General features: G+C 58.8%; 1 protein-coding gene across 1 annotated transcript in view; it reads right to left on the bottom strand.

Annotated features, from left to right (window-relative positions):
- Window positions 1–628: 628 nt before the first annotated feature.
- The window catches only part of UBE3B (ubiquitin protein ligase E3B), a 49,264-nt gene continuing 21,984 nt past the window's right edge, over window positions 629–27,908 (bottom strand). Inside the window, exons 13-27 of the mRNA XM_056114472.1 lie at window positions 26,554–26,721; window positions 25,062–25,233; window positions 19,616–19,734; window positions 16,731–16,845; window positions 15,543–15,642; window positions 11,252–11,371; window positions 8,926–9,102; window positions 8,710–8,820; window positions 7,871–8,008; window positions 7,595–7,660; window positions 5,588–5,646; window positions 3,402–3,584; window positions 2,961–3,072; window positions 1,394–1,486; window positions 629–961 (exon numbers count right to left, since the gene is read on the bottom strand). Of these exons, the coding sequence (XP_055970447.1) occupies window positions 770–961; window positions 1,394–1,486; window positions 2,961–3,072; window positions 3,402–3,584; window positions 5,588–5,646; window positions 7,595–7,660; window positions 7,871–8,008; window positions 8,710–8,820; window positions 8,926–9,102; window positions 11,252–11,371; window positions 15,543–15,642; window positions 16,731–16,845; window positions 19,616–19,734; window positions 25,062–25,233; window positions 26,554–26,721 (1,925 nt within the window). The 3' untranslated portion in view covers window positions 629–769. The remainder of the gene's footprint in view (window positions 962–1,393; window positions 1,487–2,960; window positions 3,073–3,401; window positions 3,585–5,587; window positions 5,647–7,594; window positions 7,661–7,870; window positions 8,009–8,709; window positions 8,821–8,925; window positions 9,103–11,251; window positions 11,372–15,542; window positions 15,643–16,730; window positions 16,846–19,615; window positions 19,735–25,061; window positions 25,234–26,553; window positions 26,722–27,908) is intronic.

Here is a 27,908-nt window from a genome sequence, read left to right as displayed (position 1 = left end):
CACGCGAGCCGCCGCGGCCTCCTTCAGTGCGGGGGGCTCTGGGCGGCGAACCCCGAGTCTCTAGAGATTGTCCAGTCTAGGGAGGAGAGTAGGCGCCTGGTGGGCCCGGGGCCTAAGGTCGCTGTGTGTTCCTTCCTCGGGTGAGCCGGGAGGGTGGTCGCCCCCTGCTGTCCCCGGGGAGCTGCTGGGAAGGCCGAGAGCGCCAGCCCCTAGCCGGAAGGACCCTGGGAGGGGCAGAGGCCAGTGGGCCCACGAGAGGCGGCCTCTGAGGCAGGCGGGGCGGACGATGACCTCCCGGTGGGGGAGGTGCCGATGGGGAGGACGGCTTGGAGAGAGGCTGTTGTCTGTGCTCCGAGGCCTCCCCGCTGCTCAGGGGAGACGGAGGCCGAGGCTGTGTCGAGTGCATAGCGGCTTGGCAAGGCCTTACCTGAGATAGTGTTTGGAAACGGAAGGGGAGCCTCCCACGCGGCTGCTGAGGGTGCTTCGCGCACGTCCAGCCGCGCCTCGTGGCGGGAAGGAGAGACACCCCCCCGCCCGAGACCGGCCCGTCAGAAAGAGCAAGTCTTGTGCCGTCACGGGCCCGGCGCTCGGGGCAGCAGCTGGCACAACCCGGAGGTCGATTTCCTGTGGGGCTGGGGATGGGGGGTGGGGGGCGTCACGGGGCGGGGTGGGGCTCATGGCTATCGAGAGTGGCCGGGGCCGGGGCGCTGGGCCTGCCCGCCGCGCGCCAGGTCCGGGGCGTGGGGCGGCGGGCAGGGCCGGCCGGCGGCTAGGAGAGCTCGAAGCCCGTGTTCATGCTGACGGCGTAGCGCAGCTTCTCCCGAAGGACGCTCTTCTTGCTGTAGTTGGGCAGCTTGAGCAGGTTGAAGCAGGTGGAGGAGGTGGGCAGCCGGCCGCCGGGCTCCCGCTTGCGGATGGTGAAGAAGCCGCGGAGGACGCTGCCCAGCGTGTCCCCGGTGTCCTGCAAGCACACGCCACGCCCGGGCGGGGGCCTCCCTGGAGACGCAGCCTCCCTCTCCCGGCCGACCCAGAGGGCCGCACCCGGCACGGCACCCTCCCGCCCGCCCCCTAGCTGGCCTGCAGTGCCGAGCTCTCTCCTGCCAGCCACAGGGAGCAGCGGGAGGGGGTGGCTTTCCTGCTGGGCCCATCCAAGCCCCCTCGGACCCGAGCCCAGCCCAGGAGGGCGGCTGCGGCCCTTCCCCAGGCCTCGTCCAGGGAGTGGAGAAAGGCCCCTCCCCGCCGGAGCAGGGCCCCGGCTAGCCCGTCTGCGGCACCCCTGCAGCACCGTTGCCCGGTCCGGAGCGTAGCAAGGACCTCACGTGGGGGTGAGGAATGGCCACCCCCAGCCCCAGGGGCCACAGCAGGCAGCCACCGGGCGCCCCCGAGGAGGTACCTGGTCGTCGGAGACTTCCACGCAGCGGATGGAGAAAGGAGGCTTGAGGTAGGCGAATCCCAGGAGCGGGGGCCGGGAGCAGCTGGTGACAAACTGTGACACGGGCGGGGTCAGGGGTGGCCGAGTGGCCCCTCTGCTCCCTCTGGGCGCCGTCGGCCCAAGACCACAGCCTGCACGTCCCTCCCGCAGCCGGGACCCAAGGGGCCAGCACGCAAGGGGAGGCCCTGGGAAGCCGCCGACCTCCTGGGCTTGAGCAACTGGCTGGCTCTGCTACAGGGGGCCGGAGCGAGGGCCAGGCAGGGAGGGTGTCGGCCTCACAGTTCGGCCCCTGGCAGCCCGTGTTTCCCCAGCCCACCGCGAGCCATTTCGAGCACACGGCCAGGAGGAAGTTCTATGTGCTGCCAGGTTACGGCCCCCCAGAACAAAAACAAAACAACACAATCAGCCAAATGCTCCCCCTCCTTCTGGGGCACAGAGACGTGCTGCTCAAACGGCACCCAGCGCAGCCGCGTGCGGCGACTGTGACCACCTCGAAGCAGTGCTCGGGGTGGTCAGGAGACTACCCAGAGATGGTCCGTGCGAATCGTGCAAAAGCCCAGGAGTGTCTGGGCGGGGGTGGGAGGGTTTGCACCACACAGGCACTGCTGGGGGACCCTGTGTGGTGGAGAGTTCGGACTGCGGGTGGCCGCATGCACGGCGAGCACCTCACCCCCGAGCTCTCCTTCCGGCCCCGAGCGCCTTTCTCAGACAGGACGAAGAGACATTTGCTCATCATCACAGAAGCCTGTGGCGTCAGGCCTGGGGAGGACTCGCCGTGTCTTGGGGTCAGCGGCTCTGCCGGGGGTACTGCAGCTTGAACACCACCCCCCCCCCCCCCCGCCCCAACACACACCAAGCAGCATGGGGCGGAGAGGGTCCCACCCCGCTGGAGGAGCAAGGACGTCAAACATCTTGTGTATGTTCTGAGGAGGCCGTGGGCAGAGAGGGCCGCTGGCGGCGAGAGTCCGCCAACCAAGGCCTGAGGTTGGGGTGCTGCTCGGAACCCCAGCACCACCCTGCAGGGCTGCTGGGAAGTGCCCTGTGGGGGCCAGGGTCATCCCCCAGGGCCCGATGCGGCAGAGTGCCCCCGGGACCCCATGGGAGCTCCCCAACCCTGCCTGGACTTGAAGCCGAGGTGATCAACGTTCCTTTTTTCTCACAGAAAGGAAGTCGGGCTGGAGCGACAGTTCAGTAGAACGCCCGCCTCGCACATGGCTGACCCGGTTTCAAGTCCCTGGCACCACCAGGAGGAATTCTGGAGCGCAGAGCCGGGAGGAAGCTCTGGGCACAGCCGGGAGCGACCCCAAAACCACAAAGGGAGAGCGGAGGGCAGCTCTCAAGGCAAGCGCTAGTGAACAGGAGCCGGGGAGCCCCGGCCGACAGGACACGCACTCTCGGATCCCGGGGAAGGGTTTTCTACTGAGGGGGCCTCCTCCGGATGATTTTCCTTTCTCCAGAGTCAACGAAGCCCTCGGCCCTCCAGGCTCAGGAGAGCGTCTGCGCGCGGGTCCCGACGGGTGCGAGATACCTTCAGAAACATGGCCCTCTCCTCGGGCGTGAAGTCGGACGCCAGGATATCCCAGAGCCAGATGATGACCCTGTGGCTTCCGTGGAAGCCGCCATAGTACACCGTGTGCTTCCTGCAAAGAAGCCGGACAGTGGGCGGTGCTCAGCCAGGCCCTCGCGGCCACCTGCCTGCACAGGCTGGCCTGGACTCGAGCCGGGCAGTCGGAGCACGGGCACCGTGTGGGAGGCAGCTCCCGCATGGCCACCGCGTCTCCGGAAGCTGAGCAGGCGGAGAGCAGGGGAGCCGGCCCCCGTTCCCCAGCCGGACCTTGGAGGGTCCCGGAGTCCCCAGGCCGACAAGTGGCCGCGCCCGTTTCCCCAGCAGCCGGCACGCAGAGCTTTTGAGGAGCCCGAGGGCTCTGTCCTGCCCCTCCCCGCCCGACTCCCCCCGCACGGCCCTTACTTTAAATCTTCCAGGTCAATCTCCGCATTGTCACCCGAGATGAGACGCTGCAGCTCGGGGGTGGAGAACATCCGGATCCATTCGGGTCTGATGATTGAACGGAACCCGCTGATGAGGGCAGCCGTCTGGTTTTTGATCTGCGTGTGCATCCGGAAATGTGCCATCAGATGGATGTAGCTGATTCTGGGGCGACAAGAGGGAAAAACGGAAGTGAACGGGAGGGCAGGCACCTGGCACCAACAAAGCACCAAGAGCACAGCGGGGAGGCGGTTTGCCTGGCAGCTGAGCCAGGTTCGATCCCCGGCATCTCAGGTGGTCTCCCGAGCACCCCCATGGATGACCCCTGAGTGCAGAGCCAGGATTAGCCCCTGAGCATTGCCAGGTGTGACCCCAAAAGCAAAACAAAACGAAACAAAAAAACAAAAAACAAAAACACACACACAAAAAGACAAGCAAAAAAACCCCCCCAAAGCACCAATGGTTCAGAGCATTTTCATGGGAACTGTGGTGATGCGGAGGGCGCACGCTGAAGGCACACACACTCCAGGGCCTGCCTTCACTCTGCTCTGCAGCCAGCTCGTCCTGCGCCAGGAATCAGAGTGAGACACTGCCGATCGATCGGATGCCAGCCCTCCTTAGCACAAAGGGGACTTTTTGGACTTGAATGCCACCTGATTGGAGATACACCGATTAGGATACAAACTGGTTCTCCAATAAGCTTCAAAGCATAGGAGACTGCATGGTGAAACGTGGATGAGCCTTGGCCGATCTGGGCCAGGAGGCCAGCCTGGGACAGGGCCGACAGCTGCTGGCTTTCCCTGGGGAAAAACAGAGCACCAGCAACGGTGCCAGGCAGAGGCGTGTCCAGGGCCGCACCTGTAAAAGCAATGACTCGCCGGCCAGCATGTGATCAGACGCTTTCGAACAGACACAGATACATTCCAAGAGGCCCCTGGATGAGCCCCGCTGTGGTCCTAGCAGGCCGCTGATTTCACAACGAAGGCCCTGGGCCGGCCCCGGGACGGCTCTCCAAACGCCAAACAAATCCATTTCACCCCACACGGCTCAGCTCCAAGTCACTAACCCTAACTACCACAACGTCGACTGATGGGCCGACAGCGTGGCCCCCACTCGTGCCCGTCCACGCGCGCCTGTTAGCACCACTCCTCCAGACATCGTGGGGCCGGTCATCACCCCGGCTCCATTTTACCCAGAGGAAGGGAAGGAGGGCGGCCGGGCCTTTGAGAACGGAGCAGCCCTGCCCGACAGCCGGGGCTGGTGGCTGTGAAATGGCTCTGCACGCGACAGGCTTCGGGATAGCGCAGGACTCTGCCTCCCGCCTGGGCGACACCCACTGCCTTCCTCGGGCTGTTCAGAGTCAGCTCCCACCACCCAGCCTGTGTTCTCGGCCGTCAATCGAGTCCCCGGGGGGGGGGGGGGGTCTGGTGGGGCTGGTTCAGTCAAGATGAGAAAAAGAGGGGTCTGTGCTAAGGCAAGATGCACTGGCGGCCCCCAGACTGACTCCACCACCGGGTCCGGGGGACACGTGCGGCCCGGGAATGCCACGCGGTGACGTGTCTTGGATGCAAAGGACCCATCCGAGGGGACAGAGCGCTCACTTGGCACGGAGAGGGGGATGCCCGGCTGAGCCTGGGGGCAGCAGACAGACTGACTGGGCCACCAGCTCCGCCCCTGCCAGGCTCTGCTCTTTAAGCGGGCAGGAACAGGGCATGCGAGGGGCTCGGTTCCCAGGTGACAGAGAGGCGACACTCCGAGAAGTCTGTTACCCCTGACCACAGCTGCCGGAACCCGAGAGTCCCGCCGTCTGCAGCGTTCGGGTTCCGCACAGTGCCTCTCCAAGGACGCCGAGCTTCCTACGAGGGCCACACGTCCCCCGTCCAGAGGCCCTGTGTCTGCAGCCGGAGCCGCCGCTCAATTCCCAGGGATGCGTGGCCCGGGTGCCCCTGACCTTAGAAGTGCCGCCGTGAAGAATAAATGGTCCGCTCTGATTTTGCAAATCGAAAGGAATAGGATTTCAGCCTATGAACTGTAACCAGTAAATTCCATTATGATGTTTATGGCCCCTTTCGACTCCCATCCGTCTTAATAAATCCTCAGAGGAAGCCGGGGAGGCGGAATGAAGTCTTTTCGAGTGGTGACCTTAAAAATCGAATCGCTCTACTCACTTATTTTCATTTGTAACAGGAATGGTCTTCCCTCCAGGAATCAGTTCGTGGCAGACAAGCTGGGGGAGAAAAAGGGGGAGCAGTGACTCCAGAGAACTCACAGGGGGGAAATCGAGCTTCCTGGAGGCGAGGGGGGAGGGGCAGCGGCAGAACCAAGACGGGGTGCGTGTGGGCACGGCCGTTCTCACAAAGCCAGGGTTCAGGTGCGAGCACGGAGACCCTGCGTGATGGGAAGAGCAGAGATCTCTCCTCATCTGAACTCAGGGACACTCTCGAGCCCCTGCCCCGGGAGGCTGGGGGCCCCTGGTAGGTCCCGGAAGGTGACACGTAGCCTCCAGAGCACAGGCAAAGGCCGGACACGCGGATGGACAAGCAGGCCCCGGACGACGGCGCAGCCATCAGTAATAGGATAAGAAGCCTTAAAAATTGTCATGTGAGATGGAATGAAAGGCAGATTATGTAACGGCAGGCATAGACCGGTGTCATTTAGGAAGGGGAGATACCCAAAACCCTCTGGGGCGGGGACGGGTCCTCTGAAGAGACAGGCGTGCATCCGCCGTGGCTCTCCCCAGGACCGGTCGTGCAGGTCCTCTTCATTTCCATCCTCACGCTCATTTTATTCGTTCATTTATTCTCTGACACACAGGCCACCACCCAGCAGGGCTCTGGAAACCGTGCAGTGCCAGGGATTGATTTCAGGGTCCCCAAAGCACACACTCCAGGCCTCTGCGCTACGCTTGTTTAGTGAGATTAATTCATTTGCTGGGCGAGGGTTGAAAACGAAAGGGAAGAAAGCACCGGGTTGGGGCGACCGTGCGGCGGGGCGCCGGCCCCCCAGGTTCCAGCCCCCGCATTCTGTGTGCCCCATGAGCCCTCTGGGAGTGATTCCTGGGTGCAGAGCCAGGCGTAACTTCTGAGCATTGCCGGGCGTGGTCCAAAACCAGAAAGAAATTAAGAAAAAAGAAGAAGAAGAAGAAGAAGAAGAAGAAGTAGCAGCTTAAGTGAAGGGCCCAGGGGGGATTCCCTTGGCCCATCATTTATAGCTGAGCTTTCAGTTAGGAATTTATTTTTTTGTTCGGGAGAGAAAAACGTCAACGTCGAGAGGAAGGCAGATCCATTTGAAGACCAGAGAACGAACTGCTTTCCGCAACACCAAGGACGGCCACGAACCACCTACAACTCTGAGCATACACACGGATTTTAAGCTCAGACGAGAGACTAAAATTTTTGAGGACTATACCCTCACTCCACTGCTGCGGAGAGGAAGCCAGTGACCTGGGTCTGGGGAGGTGGCTCAAGGGGCAGAGCTCAGGCGGTGTGTGTGTGTGTGTGCGTGTGCTTCAGTATGCGTGCATGTGTGTGCTTGTGTGTGTGTATGTGCTTGTGTGCGTGTCTGTCCCAGGGTCGACCCCCAACACTGCGCGACTGGGAGTGGCCATGAGCACGACCAGGAATGGTCCCCAGACTGAAGGGAAACCCAGAACTCCCCGAAGGGTTCTGGGACACCGAGTTGGGAAAGCTGAGCTGAGGCTGCTCAGGGCTACCTCGAGGGCGAGGCAGGCGGGTTCCCAGGGCCCCCCCAGGGTATCCGGCACAGTGGTCTCCGATGCACTCTGGAGACTGCCAGGCGCCATCGAGCGGACCAGGAGGACACCCGGGCACCAGGCCAGGACGTTGGCCCCACATTCTACTGGGAGGCTCCTCCAGTGTGACAGCCCTCGACGCCCTGTAGGGGGCGCTGCAGCACCTGCCCAAGGGCCTGGGCACCTGGATAAAAGCTGGGCCACTGGGCGAAGCCTCCGCAGCCTGCATTTCCAGGCTTTCCTCTCCCCGCTCTGCTGTCTACACCGAGCTCAAGCAGGACAAGGGGCATCCCCGATCCAGATCCTGAGGCTCCACGCGAGGCAGCTAACCCTCACCAGGAAGACTGAGAATTGTCCCAGTGGAGCTGCGGGTCCCGATGGACCCCAGCCTCGCAGCCTCTGGGAGGGGACAGGACACACCTACCTGACCCATGACGTCCTCATCGTAGGACAGAGTCAGCCCCAGGTCAGCGATGTCCCCGTCGTAGCGCTGATGAACAGAGGAGGAGGTAAGAGCTAGGGACAAGGACAGCTCTGTCCCTCAGGGTCCACCTCCCGCCCCGTGGCGCAGGCCTGTCGGGCCGCTGCGTGGCCCTGACGCGGGGGAGAGGGGCTGCAGTGGCCAGCAGGGCCCCGTGCCACGCTGGGCCTCGCCCCTCCGCTGCTGGCCACAGGCTGTGCTGCGGCCCCGGCCACTGACCTTGATGGAGGTGAGGTTCTTGTAGAACTCCGAGTCCAGAGAGGGGAGCTCGTCCACGGAGCTGTAGAAGACGCTGTGGTGGTGCCCGAGCAGCTGGCTCAGGAAGAAGGAGGCGAAGGGCACGTCCACCACGATGCCCTGGATGGAGGAAGGGAACGTGGGAGCCGCCTTCTGGGCCCCAGGCCATCTCGGACGCCTCCCTCCCCTTCTTGTGGCCTTCCCAAGCGGGACCCCTGGACAGCACCATTTCTTCCTTGTTCGGCCAATGTGACCTGGTGGGTCTAGGGGCTTCCCAGGTCCCGGAGACTGAGGGAGGGACGCCAGCTGAGGGGAGGGGCCCGGGGGCTTGCGTCAGGGCCAGACGGCTGCTGTGTCCGCTCAGCTGGGAGAACGCATGTCTCGAGGGGAAGAGAAGACCCAGCCTGAGAAATAGGCAGGGCCTGGCAGGGCGGCCTCGGGACCTGGTGGGGGTCCAGCATCGCTCAGGGGGGCTATAGGCAGGGAAGGGCAAGGTCGGTGGTTCCTGAGGGCGCCCAGTGCGCCTGGCTTCACACTCGGGCTCTGCCTTCGCACAAGACTACGGGGGGGGGGGGGGGGGGGCGCGAATCCTGACGCCTCGGTGTTCTCGGGCTGACGTGGGCCAAGATACCAGCCCACAGGACGGCCAAGCGGGCAGCAGGAGAGAACCCAGCAGAGCGCCGGTGCTTGTGTCCACTCGGCTGTGCAGTCCGTCCTCCTCTCCTGGACTTTACCCGAATGGCCACGGGCGGACCCGAAGCCCCATGGCCTGTCCAGCCCCACTGCCCCGCCCGCCACAGCCGTGCCCTGCCCAGGCCTACCTCGTACACGGCCTTGCCCAGCATCTTGCCCACGAACTCGAAGAGCTGCAGGTAATTCTCGTGAATGTAGGACGTGGGCGAGGGGTAGAGTCTCTCGTCCCCGCTGGTGGTCTGCGAGGGGGAGGCCCGACGGAGGCAGGGGTGAGCGGCCTGGACAGGCCGGCCGGCCCGCCTGCCGCTTCCCACCCGTCCCTCCGCCCGGGCTCCCGCCGGCACCTTGAACAGGTTGAGCGCCGGGTCGAACACCCTCTTGATGATCTCCTCCAGGAACTCCTTGAAGACGCCGTCCTGGTCGATGCCGGCCTCGTCCACCCCGAGGTCGTTGACGAACTTCACCCGGATCACGCCCTTCATGGTGTGGTGGGAGAGCTGCCGGAGCTGCTCGTAACCGTCCTGCAGGGCGCGAGCACGGCTGTCGGGGAGCCCAGCCGCTCTGGCCCTCCCGCCCCGATGCCCGACACTCGGGGGCGGGAGGAAGAGCCCTTCTCACTGGCCTCCCCGTGAGGCCCTCACCGGCGAGGCCGGATCTCGGCTGGGGATGCGGCGCCGTGCAGAGCACCCGCCTTGCACGTGCCAGGCCCTGGGGTCAGCCTTCAGCGGTGCAAAACCAAAGGGGGGAAGGGCCCGGGAAGACGGAGCCCGAGGGAGCTCTGGCGGGTTCTTTCTCTCCCCAGCATGGCATGGTCCCCCGAGCACCAGCGGGTGTGGGTCCCCTTAACCCCTGGCAGAAGAGCAGGATGCTGTCCTCTTTGCTTGAACGCTATCTTTTGGCTCATGGTGAAAGTGAGAGTGAGTTTTTGAAGATGCTGAAGATGAGGAAGGAAAGTCCCTTCCCCGCTCCTGCAGGGCAGTGGGGGCTGCAGGGGTGGTACCCGCGCCCCTGGGAATGTGGGCGAGAGCGGGGCATCGCTCGCCCACCGCCATGTCAACGTGGGCACAGGAGAGAAAACACGAGGCCCGGCCGTGCCCCTGACCCCAGAGCGAGCTTGGCTGAGAAGCTAAGCCCCTCACTTCCGAAGGGCCAGCTCCACCCCCTGGAAGAGGAAGGACGCCTTCCTGAGGGACTTCGGGCCAGCCCCAGACGCCCAAAATGGAAACGCCACCTCCAACCCAAACCAGGACAACGGAGACAAGGCAAGCCTGAGGGAGCCGCGAGCCCAGTTGCAGCATTTCAATGCCCCCTTGTGTCGACAGCAAGCAAAGGCGCTGGCCTCTCTCCTGTTCTAATAGCCAAAGCAGGGGAGCAGGAGCACACCTGGGGGACTGGGTCACACCCCTCGGCACCACAGGCTCACGAGAGAGCCGTGTTCATGGGTATGGACAGGGACTTTGCCACAAACCCAAGGCAGACACCCCCCCCCCCCTTCGCCGTCTCTATGGAAAACCGAGCTCAGGGCTGGAGAGAGAACGCAGGGGGAAGGGCCTTGCCTCGCACACGGCTGGCTCATTCGATCCCTGGCGCCACACACGGTCCCGAGCCCTGCCAGGAGGGATCCCCACCCAGCAGTGCTCAGGGCTGACTCCTGGCTCTGCCCTCAGGGATCCCTCCTGGCAGCGCTCGGGGGACCCAGGGAGCGTTGGGAAGCAAACCTGGGTCCCCACCGCATGGAAGAAAAGTGCCCACACACTGCACTTTCTCTCCACTCTCTTCGTAAAAAATTAATTTTTATAAACTAATTTTTAATTTTTTTATTTAAAAAAAATAGAATGGGCTGGAGCGATAGCACAGCGGGTAGGGCGTTCGCCTTACAAGCGGCCAACATGGCCGACCCGAGTTCGATTCCTCCGCCCCTCTCGGAGAGCCCGGCAAGCTACCGAGAGTATTCGATATGCCAGACACAGTAACAACAAAGTCTCCAATGGAGACGTTACTGGGCCCGCTCGAGCAAATCGACGATCAACGGGAGGGCCTTTACCTTTACCTTATTTTAAAAAATAAAACCTCTGCTGGTGTTTGAGGGACCTTCAGGAGGCACATCTGGCATAAACACCAGTATATGTACTGGTGTGTATATAGTGCGTGATGGGGTACTGAATTCAGGGCAAATGCGAGGGCTGCGTTCCCACGCGAGTGGCGCGAGTGGCCCCGTGGGGACGTGTGGTCCTGAGAACACTCCAGCAGATGCGAGTCGGGGTCTTGTCCCGGCCACATCAACGCACGCTGACAACGCTCCCAGGGATGGAGCCAAGTGCTCGAGGGCGTTTCAGACCCACACCAGCCACGTGCACTGGGCCCTGGACTGGCGGTGGCCGAGGTGGGCCGTGGTCCCTTTCCTGAGCCTCTCGGGCTAGTGTCTACACCGTTTTCAGCGCTGCATGAATGTCTGACCCCAAGTGCCTTCGTCCACACAGCACCTCCAGTCCCATCTCCACAATCGTGGCTCTGCGTGTTGCAGGCCAAGGATGTCTGTCCTGACGGCAGGGGCACCAAGTGTCTGATGCCCTAATTCCAGGGTGCTCGCGGGGCAGTGCGGGACCCGCACCCCGGCCACGTCTCTTCGGAGCCCTGTAGGGTCCGGGACGTGAGGCCGGGGCGTCTCACCTCCAGCATCCGGGAGCGGCGGATGGTGATGTGCGTGACGTGGGGGGAGGCAGAGCTGGTCTCCACCAGCCCCAGCTTCTCCTTCTCCTTGATGACCATGTTTCGGAACAGGAGCACCCGCTGAAACGAGCAAAAGGGAGACCAGAACGGGGTCAACGACGGGAGCGAGATTCCAAGACGCACCACACGAAAATCAGGAGACTCCTGGCGTGCAACCTGGGAGCGACCAGAATGGGGCTCTCTGACGGGGGCTGCGGCTCCGAGGGACCCATGGGAACAGCCCGCAGTGCGCGCAGAGGAGAGGCCAAGGAAGAGGTTTTCGACAAGGAGCGGTCTGGCAGCAGTTAGGATCTCGCCGAGAACTATCTCGGGGAAAATCATTCTCCCTCCGTCAATAATCCACCGTGAAACCCTGGTGGCGAGGCAAGCCACATGGCAGCCACATAGAGCTCTGCCGGCTGCGAAGGAAATCAATATTATCCATTTAGAATACAGAAACATTGTGAAGATGATTTTTTTCTACTGTCGGAAATTTAAAGAACGATCCCACAGTCGACAGGTCCCTGACCTTCTCATCTGTCTTGCCCGAGCCCTCAAGCACCTTTCCCACCAAGAGCACTCCTCAAGGATTTCGGAGTGGAAGCCTCTCACTGTTCTCGGCATCAGCGCCCCTGGAGGAGAGCGGGACCCTCTACCCCACCTCGGGTCTAAGAATCAGGGGCTGGAGTGATAATGCAGTGGGTGGGACACTGGCTGATCTGGGTTCGATCCCCGGCATCCCAAATGGTCTCCCGAGCCTGCCGGGAGTGGTCCCAGAGGGGAGAGCCAGGAGCAATCCCTGAGCATCGGCGGGTGTGGCCCTCAAACAAACATCCAACAAACAAAAGAATCATTATTGTAGAGGCACTCCAGTAATGTCAGTGGAAAAAATCAACCCAATCATAGCTGTTGCTTTGTATTCGGGGAAAAAAAGGGGGGGGAGGGTTACCCTCCAAATCAGAAGCTTCGTTAACCAATAAAAGGAGTCGTAGGAACAGTAACAGCAACTGAGGGTATCAAGGCGATCTCGTTTCATCAGGTCATTAGCTCAGTGAAGTCAACATGATTGGAAGAGAAAAAGCGAGTGCCAGAAGCCCCCTGAGACGGGCTGTCCAGGCAGAGGGCTGTCCGGGAGGCGGGGCCGCTGTTCGGTGTAGCAGCTCCACGCTGCCGGCTTACACGCAGACACACAAGACTAACGCGCTCGGGATGGTCCTGAGGGCTCTGGGGCTCCGGGGAGCGGAGAAGGAGCCTGGCCCAGGCAGGGAAGGCTGCGGCGTGGCCTGGCTCTGGCCCAGGACCGGGAGCTGGGGGACCTTCAGAAACCCGCGTTTAGCAGTGGGGTTGTGGGACACGACTGCTTCCCGTGACCCCCCCGGAATGTTCAGCGTGAGCCTGAACGCGGGGTGCTGTTCCACGGAGCACGAGAAGAAGGTTCAGGCTTGGGCTGAGTTTCAGGCCTGGGCTGAGTCTAGGCTGGCACCGGCCAGCAGGACTGCAGGAGCACAGCGGCCAGGGCCCCGGGAAGGCTGGGCGGGGATCTCCATTCCGCGGGGGCTGGGAGACCTCCGAGGGCCTCCAGAGATGTTTCCCGAGCCCTGTGCTCACACAGCCACGGGGCGCTGAGTAAGCAGGCCTGGCCCCCGGATGGTCAGGAGGGGGTGTCCACAAGACACAGAAGCGAGCGCTGCATGCGGGTCCAGCGGGCCCACGCTCAGTGCGGGAGGGAGGGCCGCCTTCCCGGCCAGGCCTGGTGGGGGAGAGGCGTGGCGTCGGGGCAGATGGGCGGCGCACACAGAAGGAAGAGGAGGGGACTCAGCGCCCATGAGCTCCTCCTGCGCCCAGAGAGGACACGGACACCCCTTGGTGGGGAGGGAAACGGCCAGCGCTCAGACACTCCGGGCCTGCTGGCAGTCAGGGGGCCGAACAGAGGCCAGAGGCAAGGAAGCAGCTACTTTCCTTTCTTTAGGGAGGAGGGGGCGTCCGATGGGCAGAGCCGGTGGTGCTCAAGGCTCTTTCCTGGCTCTGCACTCAGGAATCACTCGCTCAGGACTCCTGGGGGTCTCAGGGGATGCCAGAGATTGAACCCAGCCTGGCTGCATGCAAACAAGCACTGTCCCCGCTGCACTGTAACTCCGGGCCGCGACCTTCCTTGTCTAAGAAAAGGGAAAAGAACAAGACTCAACCGGCCCCAAAAGACAATCTCAAGCAAAACTCCCGGACGTGCTCCCCAATGGTCAGGATCTGATTACAGCCCGGACTCACAGTAGGGAGGGCGCTGGCCTCGTACACTGCTGACCTGGGTTTGATCCCCGGCACCCCATGTGGTCCCCCAAATCTACCATGAATGAGCGATTCCTGAGTGTCGGGAGTTAACCCTAAGCACTGCTGGGTGTAGCCCCCCCCACCAAACAGAAACCCCGAGGACAGCAACACCGGCTCAGCAACTCTTACATCACTGCAAAGAGTACAGCAACAATGAATGTGGACGGAGGACTCAGCCTAGTACTTTGCCAAGCGTCTAATACCCATCGCATCCACAGGGCTCCCCTCGGCATTGTTTGGGTTTTTGGGGCCTAGCTGGCGGCGCTTGGGGTACCAGGGGGCACGGGGTGGAACCCAGGGCTCTGCGTGCTGAGCCCGCACCCCTGCTGAGGCCCCTGGCGCCCTCAAGGATTTAAGACTGTCCAGGCCGTATCTCCTCAGACCACTTAACTGGGGAGGACGTCTGGGAGTTTTGCTTATGATTGTCTTTTGGGGCCCTTTGAGTTTTGTTCTTTTTGCATGACCCGAGGGGAAAGGGGCGGGACTTGGAGAACAGAAAAAGGTGTGCGTGGCACGTGGGCCCATGGTGGGAGCGGGAAGGACGGCGTGAGCTGCTCACGCGTGGGCAAGCACCGCACCGAATCAACCACAGATAGATAAAAGCAAACGGCCCCAGTGCTGCACGGTGCGGATGGCGGGGAGGGAGGGAGGGAGGGAGGCTATCCACAGGGGCAGGCCAAGTAGGGCTGGGGACAAGCCCAGTGCGGCCCGGCAGGGAGCTGCTAGCCTAGCCAGGGGCCCAGGAGAGCGGGACTGTGAGCCGCGGGAGGAAGCCTGCCTTGGGAAACAGAACATGATGAAGACAAACGAGAGTCGCCTGCGAATCTCAGAAAATTAGAGCTGCTTGTATTCTGTTTCTCTTCTTTTTTTTGAGAGGAACGGGAGGAGGGGAGCGTCCCCAGCAGTGCCCGGGGGCCTGTCTCTGCAACCTTGCGAGCCCCCCCGCCCCCACTGGAGGGGCTCCGCTGTCGAGTGCAATAAGGATTTAAACAGCCACGCTCGGAGGGTGACGAGAGGCAGCTGTTAAACATTGAGGTCAAGGTCAAAACGCTATTGGAGCGCAGTGAAGAATGTCTCTAAAAAGCGATTTCATTTAGAGAAGCGTGATCTGTGCTCTTTACTAAAAATTCCATTTTGTCAACAGAGAGAGAGAGAGAGAGAGAGAGAGAGAGAGAGAGAATGGAAGAAAGGGCCCAGTCGGAGTTGGAGGGCCTCCCTGGAGGCTGCTGACCCTCGGGAGTGCCCCTCGGAGAGCTGGTTCTGCCCCTCCGCCCTGCACCCCGGACCCCGCCCCGGTCCCCACCCAGCTGTCCAAGCACCACTCCCATGCGGACACCAGAGCAGACCTCCCAAGCACGGTGCCCACATTGGGGGCCTGAGTATCAGGGACCTCGGGTCCTCCCTCCCTCTGGATGTGGACGTTCTCCAAGGCATCCAGGCGCCCCCTCCAGAAAAATCCTTTGCTGAATTCACCATCTCTCTACTGCCCGGTTCCCGCCGGAGTCCAGCTAACCTGCTGCCACATCCTCTCTCCCTCTAGCCAGTCCGCTAGGAACACCAGGGGCCTCTCCAGCCCCAAACTCTGCAACACCCCGGGCACTCAGGCACCTGCCCTGGTGGCAAAGGCCCCTCTGGTCCCAGCTGTCACAGCCCCTCGGCTGCAGGGACTGGCGCCCGCCTTCACGCTCCCTCCAGCCGCTGTCCGATTCTTCTCTCGACCCAGGCCTTTCGGCACCGCCCACTGCTGCCTGCCAGCCCTCAGCACCCCCCACCCCCGCCTCGTTGCCAGGCCCCACTGCACAGCTCCGCTCCATCCCAACTGCCGTCCCCCCTGCACGGACCATGACCCTCGCAGTCACGCTTCTCCCGGCGCGGTGGGTGGGAGACACACGGAGCCCGGCACGGGGCCCTGGAGCAGCCGACTCACGTTTTTGTGGGGGATGACGTGAGGGATGTACTGCAGGACCAGCTGCGCCCGCTTCCGGCCCTTGTCCAGTTCTTGGAAAAGCACGCTGGGTTTGAGATCCCTGGAACAGGGAGACATGGGCAGGGGTCATCACACCTAAGGACGCCAGCGGGGGTGGCCGCCGCCAGCCTGCTGCCTGCGCCCTGCAAGTCTGGACGGATGGCGGCGGGACCCACTCACAGAAGTGCTACCAGCCGCCTTCTGGGGCTGTCCGGTCTGTAACGCCCCAGCCGTGGGCTGGCTGGGCCTTTCCCAAAGACTGCGGGGCCTGGGCTGGGCCTGTCAGTGTTGCCCGAGACATCCACTGACCAGCACGAGGACACGATCTTACGTTTAGCTGTTGCTGAGGGGCTTCTCCTACAGGACCCCGAGAGTCTTACCCTGTTGGGAAAAACTGCCACTCGACTCCCACATGCCGGTGCAAGTCCCTTCAGGACAGCGGGGAGGGCGCTAGCCTTGCTTGTGGGCACTGACTAGGGCTTGATCCCCGGCACCGCACATGGTCCCACGAGCCCTGCCGGGAGCCCTGCCCTGCCCAGCGTGTCCTCTGTGCCCTGCAAGCACACACCACAGCCTGGGCTGGGGGCCTCGGGCATGGGGCAAACCCCACGGAGACGCAGCCTCCTCTCCCTGCTGACCAAGAGGCGGCACTCGACATGGGCTCCCTCCCTCCCACCCGCCCCGCAGGCGTGCAGCTCCGAGTCCTCTCCTGCCCGCCAACAGGAAGCAGTGGGAGGGGGTGGTATTTCCACTGGGCCCATGCAACCCTTCTCGGACCTGAGGCCAGCCAGGATGCGGCCACCAGCCCCTTCCCCAGGCCCCGGGGCGGGGCTCCCGAACCCAAACCAACCGGGACGAACGCAAGAACTTTCCAGCTCAGAGCGGGGGGCGTCTGCGAGACGGGCCCTGGCTTTCCGGCCACTCACAGGCTCCCACCAGTTTCAGGGTGAACACGCCGGAGCGGAAGGCCCTGCGAGGGGGTCCGTGGGGACAGGCATCGGCAGGACAGACACCCTCCCCTGGGTGCCGGGCAGGGCAAGACGCAAGGCCAGTTCCGGGTCAGGTCCCCCTCTGCCCTGGGCGGGAGTGCTGACCGCTCCGGCCAGCGGTGCTTCGAGCAAGGGTCCCCGCCCGCGCCGGGGGACTCACTTCCGCAGCCAGTGGTCCTCGGGGGCGAAGCTCCGCCGACAGTCCCGCTCGTAGAGCACCATCAGCCACCCGTGCACGGACTGGAACAGCTCCAGCTTCTCGCCCTTGGCATTCTCTGCGGGGCACAGAGGTCAGGAGAGCCCGGAGGAGGCAGAACCGCCCGCGTCCCCGCAGCACACTCCACAGAGCCAGTCGTGTCCCTCCCTCGAGCCTAGGACTGGCCGAGCGGAACCGCACCCTGGGGACACGCCGAGCTCGGACAGACCCGAGTATCGGACACTCCTGGCTCCCACTGCGAGGGTCCCCCAAAGGGGTCTCCTACCAAAGGAACACGTGAGTGGAGTGAGACCTGCACGTCCGTTCGTGTGCTCCCCTCCCCTTCTCTTGGGGTGTCAAGAACGACGCCCAAGGCTTCTACCACTGCACCTCACTCCTGGCTGCCTGGGCATGCGAGTTACTTTCTTGGTTTTTTTTTTTCTTTTTGGTTTTAGGGCCACACCTGGCGATGCTCAAGGGTTACTCCTGGCTCTGTGCTCAAAGGACCATGTCGGATGCCAAGGATCGAACCCCAGGTGACCATGCGGCATGTATTTTATCTTCAGGAAAAGTCAACTCAAAAAGTCAAAAGGAGATTCCAGGCAAATCAATCATCGTTAATAACCCTTCACACGGAGAAGCGCTAGCAAGGTTTTGGAGAACATAACCTGAACACGAAGGGAAGAGAAGACAAGACAAGCAGCTCGGGCCCGCACACACCGAAAGGCTTCTGTGCAGTGGAAGAAAATGTGAACAGAACGAAGACAGTCCGCGGCACGGCAAAAGCTCTGTGCAGACCACACGTGTGCCTCGGACTTAACACCAAGGGGTATAATGAACCCACCTAACTGAATGACAAATGTGGACAGATGATCTCTGGGGCTTTCTCCAAAGAGCACATACAGGGGGCTGCCAGGCAACCGGGAAAGTGCTCACCATCAGGAAAATGCAAACCGAGACCACGAGAACCCCTGTCGTGCCCGTGGAGTTGAGGAAGCCTCCGATCAAAGGATGGGGGCTGGAGAGAAAGCCCAGCAGGAAATGCGCCTGCCTTGCACCTGTTTACCTGGGTTCAATCCCTGGAGTCAGGCAGGAAATGAGGACAGAGCACCGCCAGGAGTAAGCCCTGAGCACCCCGTTTGGTTGGCGCCCCCAAACCAACCAACCAACCACCCAACCACCCAACCACCCAAGTGAACAAACTCCAAAACAAATAAGAGGAGAATGTTGGGGTGGGGGTGAGGAGAAAAGGGACCTGCCTGTGCAGTGTTGAGAATGCAAACTGGGACAACCGTTCTGGAAAATGCCAGGGAGGGAAGTTCAGTCTCAGCACCCCCTAAGGTCTGCCAGGCCCCCCGGGAGTGACCTCTGAAGCACAGAGCCAAGATCCCTGAGCGCAGAGCCAGGAGTGATCCCTGAGTGCAGAGCCAGGAGTAACCCTCCTTACCCCCACCAAAAAAAGAACCAAGACTGAGCTCCTACATGACTCAACAATTCCACTTTCTTTTTTTCTTTTTGGGTCACACCCGGCGATACACAGGGCTGACTCCTGGCTCTGCACTCAGAAATTACTCCTGGCGGTGCTCAGGGGACCACATGGGATGCTGGAAATTGAACCTGGGTTGGCTGTGTGCAAGGCAAACGCCCTACCCGCTGTGCTACCGCTCCAGCCCCAACAATTCCACTTTTAATGATCTACCCAAAGAACACAAAAACATTAACCCAAGTAGCCTCAACCCTAGTGCTTACTGCTATACTCCTTATGACAGCGAAAAAACATGGAAGCAAGTCAAATGCTCATGATGCCTGCATAAAAAAGGCATCAGGGCCACAGCACAGCAAGTAGGACACCTGCTTCGCACACGGCCAACCTGGGTGCGATCCCCCGCACCCCAGATGATCTCCTGAGCCCACGAGGAGTGTTCCCTGAGTGCACAGCCAGAAGAAAGCCCTGAGCAGAACTAGGTGCGGTCCCAAATGAGGGGAAAAATACTGGATCACTGAGTGAGTTCAGTTCTATGAGCCCAGCAAGGTGAGTGAGAAACAGACAAAACAAAATCAATTCCAACCAGCCGACGAGTTGGTTTCTTCCAACCAGTAAGAATGGAACCAAGATTACCAGAGAAGGGAGGGCAAGGGAAGGATAAAAAAAAAAATTCCTGGTACTAATCTCAGCCATTCTTGGGTGTTAGTCTCCTATATTACTTTATGTCCCCCAGATGAATGCAATCTTTCTATGTGTATGCCTTTCTTTCTGAGTCATTTCGCTTAACATGATACTTTCCATGTAGTAACACTTGTATGTATAAAGGGTGTTCGGAGGATCCTCCCAGGGTGGGAGAAGCATGCTGAAAGTAGACTATAGACCGAACATGATTGTCACCCATTGCCTCTCTTGCAGACCACAGCACCCAAAAGGAGAGAGAGAACAAAAGGGAATGCCCTGCCACAGAGGCAGGGTGGGATGGGGGGATGGGGGTGGGAGGGATACTGGGATCCATGGTGGTGGGAAATGGGCACTGGTGGAGGGATGGGTGTTTGATCATTGTATAATCGAAACCCAAGCACAAAAATTTGTAAGTCTACAACTGTATCTCATGATGTCTCACTAATAAAAATTTTTAAAAAATTTAAAAAAGAGTGGAAACAGAAACACCCTCACACCTCACAATACATCTAATCCTGAAGTACCCCCCCTCCCCGCCCCGGCCCCGGGAGAAGCTGCCCTCTCAGCTGCTGCCGCAAGTGCTGGGCATGTGCAGTGAGGCTGAAGGGCCGGCAGGGCCGGGCAGAGGCCGGCTTCCCAGCACACGGCATCGCTCCCACCTGGAGTGTCGTCCTCCCCTTACCTACGATGCCATCCCAGATCATCTTAAACACAAAGGAATTCAGGAACGAGGAGATGGTGACCAGCTCTTCCAGCTTGAACGAAATCTGCTCTTCGTAGACTTCGATGTCATCGAGGATCCTAAACCGGGGAGAAACCACTCAGGATTCCCTGCCGAGCCCGGGAACCGTGAGATGCGCGCCGCCTGGCAGGGAGAGCCACGGGCGCCAGCTCCGGGGTGACACGGACAGGTTTCTGCTGGGAACGTTCTAGGGCGGGCCTGGGCCTTAGGGTGGGGCCGGGAGAGAGGAGGCAGCACCCGCTGAGCTGAGCCTGCTGGCAGGCCCAGAGGTTCCACCGTTCCCTGCTTTCTTTTCGTTGGCGATCACAGGGGAAAAGTGAGAATCAGGGAATGTGAGGAAAAGTGAGTTCAGGGAATGTGCAGTAAGCGCTGCGTTGCATTTTTTCTTTTTTCCCCACCAACTCACTTCTGTAATATTTTTGAAGGTACAATTACAGACACTGTATTTTTCCTTATCACTTGACACCCCGTTACTCATCGATTTACTCGAGCGGGCGCCAGTAACATCTCCATTCGTCCCTGTCGCGTGCTAGTGTAGCCCAATGGCGTCTGCTCGTTCTAGGAACACGAACAGCCTCAAACCGATCGTTCAGGGTCTTGATGAAGTCTGACCGTCTTGCAGGTGGGCGGCCACGCGATCTTTTGACCTCCCGTGGAATCCAGTCGGTAATGACTCTAGTCTGGCGGTCGTCTCCAAATCTCATTACGTGTCCAGCCCACCTGATTTTCGACACCTTGGCAAACGAGACAGCGTCCGATTCTTTTCATTTTATTTTTTTGCTTTTAGGGTCACACCCGGTGATGCACAGGGGTTCCTCCTGGCTCTGCACTCAGGAGTTACTCCTGGCGGTGCTCAGGGGACCATATGGGTTGCTGGGAATCAAACCCGGGTCAGCCGCGTGCAAGGCAAACGCCCTACCCGCTGTGCTATCTCCAGCCCCAGGGTCCCTGATTCTTGACCATCGATGGCCGTCGGAACTCCACATTCTTTCTCAGTTGAGCAAAGCGTGAGACTCCAAGCATAGCTCTTTCGATTCCTCTTTGGGAGACCCGAATAGCATTCTCATCCTGTTTTCATAGGGCCCAGGTCTCTGAAGCGTATGTTAATGCAGGAAGAACAGTGGAATCGAAGAGATGTGCCCGGAGCCAGAGGTTTTTTGTCCTCTTAGCTATTTCTCCGACACCCTTTTTTTTTCTGTACAATTTTAAGTTTTGTGTTTAATTTTTTTCATAGTTTTATTTATTTTTCGTCTTATATTTATTTAATGAATCACTGTGGGAAAAGTTACCAAGGTTTCAGGTTTAAGTCTCAGTCATACAATGATCAAACACCTTTCCCTTCCCCAGTACTCAATTTTCACCACCAAGAACCCCAATATACCCCCCTCCCACCCCTCCCAATGCCTGTGAGGCAGATGATTTCTACTTAACTCTTCTCTACATTGATTACATTCGTTATTTCGACAAAAGATGCACATTATTGCTTAGAATTCCCCCCCCAACAATCAGAATCGCTGAAAAGGCATTGTGAAATACTGCTTTCCATAGATGGTCATGAGAATCATATAATGTTGCATGGCCCCTATTGCAGCCATGCAATTTTGGATTTCTTCAAAGAGCCAGATAATCACGACTGGTTTCTGTGCTGTCTGGTGTTATGGCTGTGCTGGAGAGCCGCTCGTGGGGGGCAACTCAGGACCTCGATAGGGTGTGAAGGACGAGCCGGTATTGCCCCCCTTCCCATCAGACTGCAGTTGCCCCATCACTGCTGGCTCATACCTGGCTTTCCTAGAAGTTCTGAGGCGGCAGCCACCTTGCTGCCGGGGGGGTGGGGGGCATGGCGCTGTAGTTTAACGCATGGTCCATTCACTCTTCTGCCACAAGCTGCCGGGCTCTGGACTAAGTCCTTTGGCCTCTGGAGCCATGGCCGCGAATGCGGTCGAGATGCATTTCTGCCAAAAACCGCTGGGTTTCGAGATTTTTTTCTGAGTCTCTGGGATCATGGCCATTAATCAGCTTGATCAGGAGCCAGACAGGCCATTTGTAGGTGGTGACTCAGGGTCTCGTTGGGATGAGGAGGAAAGGGCCGGTTCCACCCCCATCTCGTGAGGCCCCGCGTGTCTCATCATTGCAGGCCCAAACCTGACTGTCCAGTGGCCTCTGGAGGATGACAGTCAACCGGGCCACCAAGGGGAACAGGCCAAGGCACGAAACCTATTCCCACCTGGAGTGGCCCAGCCCCAGTAACTTATGGCAGGAACAGGACGCATTTCTGCCAAAAGCCTTTGGGTTCCTTGATTCGTTTCTGAGTCTCTGGGATCATGGCCGTTAAGCAGTTCAATCAGGAACAAGAGAGGCCATGTCTCCAATTATATAGCTGGGCCAGAGGTGGCTTGTGGGTGTGTCTCCTACATACCTAACTGTTGGCCGTTTGCTTTCTTGGTAAACTTTGCCCCAAATTTTTGGGGTCTGGCCAAAGGCACAGCAGCAAATTTGGGGTATCTGAAAGCCTGACGGTGCCATCAGGCTGCTGATGCACTCGCCTCACAGGTACAGATTGACCTGCTGGCGGTACCATACCCCCATATTTCTTCAACACTCTTGAAGACGTTCCAAGCCGCTCTCTTCCTCCTGCGCAACTGAGGTGCCAAGTCATTCGTCATGCTGAGTTCTCAACCTTCTTAAACTGTTGCACTCGGAGATGTTCATTCCGTTGAGAGCAAATGGAACGTCAGGAACGAAACCGTTTCTCATAAACACTGTCTTCATGAGATTCAGCTATAGTCCGACCTTTCTACACTCAAGGTCAAAGTCGGCCAGCATTTGTGCTGCTTGGCTAATGTTCGGTGTTATTAGAACAATGTCATCAGCAAAGCGGAGGTGGTGTAGTTGCCAACCATATATTTTCACTCCCATTCATTCCCATTCCAGTTGTCGCATGACGTTCTCGAGGGTGACACTGAAGAGTTTCAGTGAAGTGGTATCACCCTGCCGAACCCCTCTCTTGACATCGATGATCATTTCTTTGTAGAATGGTGAGATCCTGCTAGTGAATCTGTAAAACAGCTCATGGAGGATCCTGATGTATTGAGTTTGAACGCCCTGTTTGGCTAAGCTTCGATGACCACTTCCGTCAATAGAATCAAAGGCCTTCTTTAAATCAATAAACATTAAACAGAGCGGCATCTTGAACTCCCGAGAAACCTCAATGAGCTTGGCTATCGTGTGGATATGGTCGATGGTGCTGAATCCTTTGCGGAACCCAGCCTGTCGCATGGTTGTCCTTCATCTAGTGTTCTGCCAATCCTATTCAGGACTCGAGTGAACAGCTTGTAGACAACAGACAACAGGCAGATCGGGCGATAGTTGCCAATGTCGTGGATATCTCCCTTCTTGTACAGTAGTACAGTCCTACTGGTTTTCCATTGGGATGGAACCTTGCATTCAGACAAGTAGCGTGTGAAGAGCTGAGCCAGTGTATTGATGAGTACTGATGGTAGGTAGGTTCTTCAGGTGTTCGGGTATGACCTTGTCTGGGCCGGGTGCTGTTTGCTTTTTTACCAACAAAATGGTGTGTTGGAATTCGGAACGGAGACCGTTGGGAACGACATATCCATTCTGCAGAATTTGATATGTGGGCAGGTGGACGTGGCTATTGAAGATATCCAAGTAGAAGTCATAAATAATCTTCTGCATTTCCCTTCTGGAAGATGTGATAGATCCATCAGGACGTCAGAGGGCAGTCATTTGGTCTTGTAGTTGGTGAAGGACAGGCGGGCATTGCGAATGCTTTTCCTGGCTTCTGTCGCATCTACCAGCACTGCTGCTCTTTCAGGTCTTCCTTGATTGCTTCTCTGCACTGCTTTGCGAGCTCAGACGTTCGTTTGCGGTTGCCTGAGGCCTGCACCAAGCCACGTTGGCAAATAAGCTCAAGAGTTTTCGAAGACAGGCTTTTTTTGTGTGGCTATATCTCTCTTGGCGTTCCTCGCACAATCATGGAGGTGCTGAACCAGTCAATCGTATTCCTTGTCAATGTTGTCAACGACGGCCTCTTCCCATGTTGCCACAATAGTGCCAAAGGTCAAATCATAAAGGCCAAATGACACTGTCTTAAGCGGGGGTCAGATCCAGTCATGTCGCGTTTGGGCTGGAGTTCCGAAACCCCTGGTCACGTACCACTTCGCCACATGAACCGCATTCCGGGCCCCAGGGAGACATTTCCGGATCTGTGACCAAGTGCGCTGCACTTGACAGAGTCTGTGTGTCCTGGGAAGAGCTGTGGGCTCTTACGCCGCATCTGCAGACGCCAGGGGGTGCCCTTCAGGCCCGTGTGCAAGTTGGGCGGGAGCAGGAAGGTGTTGACAGAGCACTCAGCGACAGCCCTACCCAAAGATGGCCTATGGCAACTGTTCTCTGCAGGGGAGCCCTCATTTCCGGGCCCCCCTCGACCCAGCAATCAAGAGGACTCCCCAGCAGCTGCGGACCCCTAATCTCACCTCCAACCGACAATTGGCCCCGGGTCCTTCTTAATCTCTTGCCTACAGGTCCCTGGTTCCTTCCTGCATCATGCCTACCAGAATGTTCCTGCTTGAGGCCGACCCTGTACGTGAATCTTCACCATCCGTTGGGGTTACCAATGTGGCACTAAGAGAATGCCAAAGACCCTACCCTGACTGAGTGACTGGGGAAACAGAGGCTCAGAGAAGTCACGCAGCTGGCTCAGGGCCAGCCTGGGAACAACAGCAAGAATAACAGGCAACTTGTGTGATGATTCCGATGTGCCAGGGGTTACATGCTCAAGGCTGTGTGCACACTGTCCCTTCTAAACCCGAAGCATGGGCCGGTAAGCTCCCGGCAGAAAGGAGGGCACTGGAGCTCACAGAGGTGGGGCACCAGGTCTCCTCGCCCAGGAGGTTGTGAGAGGGGTAGAGCCTGGAGCCGGAGAGATGGTCTAGCAGGCTGGGCACTTGCCCTGAATGCAGTCAACCAGAGTTCAATCCCCATCATCCCATATGATTTCCCGAGCACCGCCAGTAGTAATTCCTGAGCACTCCCGGGTATGACACCCCCAAACCAAAATTGTAACTAAACAAAGCGACAGAGTCTGGTGGTGCACCCTGGCTGTAATTCTGGGCTCTACTGTGAACATCCCTGCAGAGTGTGAAGACCCCAATGGCCGACAGACACTGGTGCTGCGCCAGCTGCCCTGAAGGGAGAACCCAGGGTGGCTGGACCCCTCCTCGGCACCCCCTCTCGGCACTGTGCTCTCTGATTCTTCCCTGCCTCCCACACAGGCCGAGGCTGGCGCTGGGCACACTGGCCTTGGCTCCCCTCAGGATCGTGTAGCTGGGTCTCTCCACGGGCCATGTCCCCACACCCGACCTACGTGATGAGGTGCCGGGAGCAGTCGGAGAACAGCATCAGCATGGCCAGGAGCTGCTTGGACTCCTCGGAGTCGTTGCTGAGGCATTCCAGGAAAAGCTTCAGGCCCCCGTGGGGCCCCAGCTCACAGATAAAGGCCCAGAGCTTGGGCAGCAGGTCGTCAAGGTATGTGAGACCTAGGCAAGAACACAGGGACCCAGGCTCGGGGGGTGCTCCGGCGTGTTTCCTCTTTCCAGTGGGAAAACAAAACACCGAAACCTGCTGGCAAACACTTAATGGGAGAGAAAGAAGGGGAATTACCAAGAAACTCATTACCACCATGAGAATGACGCCGGTAAGAGCTAGCATTTACGTAATGAGGGCTTACTGGTGCCAGTCATCGAAGTCACTGTCTGCGTAAGCTCCTCTCTACCCGATGAAACACGCGTGAGCGCCACAGAGAGGCTAAGTCACTGGCCCCAAACCACACAGTCATTGCCAAAGCCCCAGCGGAGTCTGACAGGCTCAGTGTTTAAGCTCCGTATGCTGCAGTCAGGTGTGGTATTTGTTTTCCTGGGGAGGACCAGGCAACACACACCGCCAGGTCCCGTGGGGCAGCCAGGCAGCCGAAACCACTGCAGCACAAAAGCAACCGGAAAGCACAAGCGGATGCAGCCGTGTTCTGACAAAGCCCGATCGGCTGCGTTTGGGCCGCAGGCTGTGCAGTCCACCAACCTTTCGCGAGCCCCACGCTGCGCAAAGCCGCCTTCTCAGCTCTGTTAAAAACGAGCAAGTGCTGACCGACTGGAGCGGTCACAAAAAGTCTGGAAAAGTCACGAAATTCAAACCCGGGGGGGCGGGCGAGAGCTCAGGGGACTGGGTCCCTTTGAGTCCCTCGTTCCCACCGGCACACGCGTGGTCGATCTCCCCTTTGTGGATGGGGCTGGTGCAGCTCTTTCTTTCTTTTGCTTTTGGCCATGCCTGGACGTGCTCAGGGCTGACTCCTGGCTCTGTGCTCAGGGATCCTTCCTGATGGGGCTCAGGGGACCACAGGGGGTGCTGGGGACTGAACCTGGGTCAGCCACATGACAGGCAAGTGCCCGCTTCCTGTACTATCTCCCAACCCCAAGTTTTCCTTCTTTCAACTTTTCTAGTTTTCTATGCAGAACCCCCCACCAAAAAACCCCCCAAAAAACCACCTGTTTTATTTTATGTAAATAAACTAAATTTGGGGGCGTGCCAGGGAACTGAACCCAGGGCCTCATCTATGTGCTCGGCCACTCAGCGACACCTCCCTGGTCAAAGCAGCTTTTTCAAACGGCACCTCACTGTGAAAACCATCGCAAGTCAGAATGACCAGGAAATGGTCATGCCAGCCATGCCAGGGTGAACTGGAGCTGCCGAACTCACACGCGCCGATGCCTAAGAATGGCTCAAAAAACGCGGCTCTTTCCGATTTGGGCTCTGAGGGGAGTCCCTCGACCACAGCAGAGGGGGCGGCGGGAGAGAGGCCCGACCTGTGAGGATCTGCAGCCGGATCTGCGTGAGCGTGGTCAGCGAGGTCTGGTAGAGGACGCAGGTGCTGCACACCTTCTGCACCTCCGCGGAGTCCACGCGCCGGCCCCCCACGGGCCTGAGGATGTTGCGGACGGAGGCGGATCTCTGGAAGGCGCGTTTCAGGAGACCTGGCGCGGAGAGAAGAGGGCCAGAAGCACGGGCTGTGTCGCCGCCACGGTCCAGCCGGCACGGGACAGTGACGAAGCCCCACACCAGGGGCAGCCACTGCGGGGGCTGCCTTGACTCAAGTGGTCTTTGGGGGAAGAACTGACCGTGGGTTTTTATTCACCTCCCACCCAAAGACAGGTTCAGGCAATGGGGGCGAAAAACAACCTCTCAGGACAAGCCAGGCATCGTTCTTCTTGTTTTTGTTTTGTTTTGGGGCCACACCCGGTGATATCAGCCCAGGGCTTACTCCTGGCTACGCACTCAGGAATTGAATTACTCCTGCTGGTGCTCCGGGGACCATAAGAGATGCCAGGGATCCAACTCATGTCTGCTGCGTGCAAGGCAAATGCTCTTCCTGCCGTGCTACTACTCCAGCCCCGGCAGAACGCATTCTTAACTGGGATTCTTTTTCTGTCCCGCTGTTCTCTGAACCCACGAAAGTAAAACAAAAAACCTGATAAAAACAAAATAAAACGAAGACTAAAATGTAAATAAATCTGATGACTCTATTCTAGGAAAAGAGTAGCAAAGGTACTAGGCATGGCTGAACTCCAATGTTTTGTGTTTCTACACAGAAGCTGGGCACTAACTTTGTGTATTCTGAATGCATGGGCTGCATTCCTCTTCTGTTTTAAAATTTATAAAAGGGGGGCCAGACCAAACAGGTGAAAACAGAGTCAGATAAATGGGACTATCTTAAACTAAGAAGCTTCTGCACCTCCAAAGAAACAGTGACCAAAATACAAAGACAGTCTAAGGAATGGGAAAGAATATTCGGCAAATACACAAACGACAAGGGGTTGATATCAAGGATATACAAAGTACTGGTTGAACTCCACAAGAAGAAAACGTACAACCCCATCAAAAAATGGGGTGACGAACAAAAGGGAATGCCCTGCCACAGAGGCAGGGTGGGATGGGGGGTTGGAGGGTGGGACGGATACCTGGATCCGTGGTGGTGGGAAACGGGCACTGGTGGAGGGATGGGTATTTCATCATTGTATAATCGAAACCCAAGCACAAAAATTTGTAAGTCTACAACTGTACCTCATGATGTCTCACTAATAAAACTTTTAAAAAAAAGGGGGCGACGAAATGAACAGAAACTTTCCCAAAGAAGAAATCTGAATGGCTAAAAGGCACATGA

This window comes from Sorex fumeus, unplaced genomic scaffold, assembly GCF_029834395.1.
Source record: "Sorex fumeus unplaced genomic scaffold, SorFum_2.1 ptg000025l, whole genome shotgun sequence".
Classification (NCBI taxonomy): domain Eukaryota; kingdom Metazoa; phylum Chordata; class Mammalia; order Eulipotyphla; family Soricidae; genus Sorex; species Sorex fumeus.
Note: the sequence above shows the minus strand (reverse complement) of the source record. Positions and strands in the feature narration are given on the sequence as shown.